This window comes from Pteropus alecto, unplaced genomic scaffold, assembly GCF_000325575.1.
Source record: "Pteropus alecto unplaced genomic scaffold, ASM32557v1 scaffold101, whole genome shotgun sequence".
In the NCBI taxonomy this organism is placed as follows: Eukaryota; Metazoa; Chordata; class Mammalia; order Chiroptera; family Pteropodidae; genus Pteropus; species Pteropus alecto.
In genome coordinates, this window is record NW_006432945.1 from 6,848,486 (window position 1) to 6,851,608 (window position 3,123).

The window sequence follows — 3,123 nt, forward strand, 5'->3', positions numbered from 1 at the left end:
TTTGAACAAGCAGTTTCTCTGAGCCTTAGTGTCCGTGTTGGCATAATGGAAATAATAGCTATGCCTCATAGGGAAGCTATGAGGATTAAATGAATGTTTAAGGACTAGCACACAGAAGGTACTCAGATAAGCTATGTTTAACTGTAAAGTACTTTAAAAGTAGAACTTAAAAGCCGTAGAGAGTTTTCAGTCTCTTAAATTTGATAAAATCACATTCTTAGAAGCACATTCTAAAATTTCATTTAGGTTTTTTCGTATCTCTATATTTTTAGTTGAGCTTGGGCTCCCCAATCATCATTTCATATAGCTATTTTTAAAGTTGGATTTTAAGTGTTAAAACAGATAAACCAACATCTATAATTGCAATGGTTAAGAATAAAAAGAATTTGTGGGTTTTATCTTTCCAATAAAATGAATTAAATAAAAAAAAATTATACACACACTGCATTATGTGATCTGATGTAATGTATACAGTATATTTTATGAAAATATTCAGTCAAATAAATAAGCTTTTATGGATTTTAAATAATAAAAAAATACTAGAGTTTAATAACCACTGCCCTAAATTGGAAACAAATGTACAAGGCCAGCTATGAAAAATAGTGCGCAGGCAGACCGATCACACACTTTTCTTGTAGATCTATAAGGTATAAAAACTCCCACTCTCCAGGAGGTCTCAGATCATGGCTTTATTGAGCTTAGCTGGTCTGAGATTGGTGCTTTAGGAATGGTGGTGCTATTCAGTCACAAACATGCTATATTGCATCTTTGGGGAAAAGTAATTGATCCGAAATTGTATAAATACTATCATCAGTACTATGTACAAGAGACTCTTGACTGTTTGACTGGATTTTAGCGTGACCTTATTACCTGGCAAACGTGAACTTGAAGATTCATTTACTTTTCTTTATCAGTTGTCTCTCCATCCTGTCTTTACCACCATACCTGTGTATGGTAGACTGACCCCTCCACGTTCATTCTAGTCTCCTTCCAATGCACCCTCTCATATAGCAGAGACTGGAAAGTTAAAAGCCACATCTCCCAGACGTCCTAGCAGTGGGGTTTTCATTTTAATTTGTTCCACTAATCAGAAGTACTGGCATGACAGCTGGAAGATCAAGTAAGCAGGAAGATATGCTTCAATGTTTGGCTCTTTCTGCTGGTCGACACCGGGGTGGCAGTGTCTGGTTCTTCTGGGGCAGTTTCCTGATCTTGACAGTTCTTGACCTCCTTCTCATGCTGGCTTTCCGACCTTGGCAGTGGTGTTTGGTCTCAGAGACAGCAACTGGCACCTCAGCTTCTCAGTTCAGCTATAGGTCTCCCCGTCAAAGAGCAGTCTCTCCCTCGGAGGTCCAGTCAGTGTGTGGCTTTCAAAGTTGTTCTTGAAAGCTCAATCTTGTCAACAAAAGTTCGTCGCCATCAATATAATGTCAACAGGAGACACCAATCTGGGGTACAGAAAAAGGAAAAACTTTATTCAGGTGAACAGTTTGCAAAACAGGGATGCAATGAAGTCTCTGCTGGAAACCAAAAATGTTCTCCACTGAGACAAAGGTTGGCAGGGGGTCGGGGGCAGGGGATGTTTTATAGATAAAGTTCCTGCCTTGGTCCCCAGTTGGTTCATTTTTATCCAAACGAGGAATCCAAATTTGAAGAGTTTGATTGGTCCAAATAGCACTGTCCTGATTGGTTAGCTTTAGACATTCTGATTGTTGTGGAGATGCTCTGACTGGTCAGTATTGATGCAAATGAGGATATAGCAGTAAAGTTCCCATTGGACAGGGTGGGTCTCAGGCCATTGTTCAAAAGAGGATACCAGGAACTCCTTTATAAGGGTTGACTCAGAAGGCAGGAACACAGTGCGAGAGACAAGGCTCAGTCTGTAGCTTTTCCCTGAAATGCAGCATGTGTGAGGTCTCTGCAGGCAATGGCTGCTAGACTCAGGTTATAAATTTGGGCTCAGTTAACCAAGAGGAGTCCTTCTTGGCAGATATATTCCTTCTCAAGATCCACAACTTGGAGGCTATTTGTTCAGCCTTCTTAATAATTCTGTGAGCCACATGCTGTAACTAATCCCTTTCAGTTTAAACTAGCTAAAGTGGATTCTCTTCTTTGCAACTGAACCCTGACAGATATAACCCTTAACTCTTAACTATTGAGAACAATTCTATGCTGAAGTTGGTTAGGAGATAGGCTTATTCGTTCAATCGGTACACAGACTATGGGCCCGGAACTGTTCTAAAATGTGGGGATGTTGTGATAAACAAAGCAGGTAAGGTCAAGTGCTCAGAGAACATTCATTTAAAGGAGAAAGACAGAAATTCTCCATGTAAACAAGATAATGTCAGAGATAAACATAATAAAAAAATTAAATCAGAGTAACATGATAGAGAGTAACTCTGGCAGGCAGGGAGAGTCGTGTTGGATGGAGTGGTCAGGGAAGGCCTGACTGAGCAAGTGATATTTGAGTGGAAACCTGAATAACAAGCTGGAGTCCACCCTGTGATGACTCGTGGGACTTTCCAGGAGAAAGAACTGGAAGAAAAAGGCGAGAAGGTGAGAATGAGCTTGGGTACAAGGGCAGAAGAAAGGCCAGTGTGACTAGAGCTTAAAGTACACAGAAGAACAAGGCAGGAGCCCACTTCATTTATTCACTTGTATTTGTCAAGCATCCTCCCTATGCACTGGGCTCTATTCTGGGTCTTGCATTACAGCAGTGGACAACGGAGACAAAAATTCCTGTTCTCATAGGGTTGCATTCTAGTGGTGGGAAAGACAGGAACAATATACAAATAAATAGGTAAGACACATATTGTATTAGATCAGTGGTCCTCAACCAGAAATGATTTTGCTTCCCAAGAGACATTTGGCAATGTCTGGAGATAATTTTGGTTGTCAAAACCGGGGAGATAGTATTTAGTGGGTAGAAGCTAGGGATTCAGCTAAACATCCTACCATGCACAGGGCAATCATCCCAAACAAAGAATTATCCCCAAATGTCAACAGTGCCAAGGTCAGGAACTCTGTATTATATGGTGACAAGAGTTATGGAGGAAAAGAGCAGAGAAAGGTGATAAGGGGAGGGCAGACGGAGGGAGACGAGTAGTTCAGGGAAGAATACAG

General features: G+C 40.8%; 1 protein-coding gene across 2 annotated transcripts in view; it reads right to left on the reverse strand.

The window, feature by feature from the left end:
- Positions 1–665: 665 nt before the first annotated feature.
- SWT1 (SWT1, RNA endoribonuclease homolog) overlaps positions 666–3,123 on the reverse strand; it is a 128,211-nt gene continuing 125,753 nt past the window's right edge. For both annotated transcript variants that reach the window (XR_003045104.1, XM_025043989.1), the window contains one exon: positions 666–1,448. Coding sequence is in view for 1 of the 2 variants with exons in the window: in XM_025043989.1 (XP_024899757.1) it covers positions 1,400–1,448 (49 nt within the window). In the remaining variant the exon portion in view is untranslated. The remainder of the gene's footprint in view (positions 1,449–3,123) is intronic.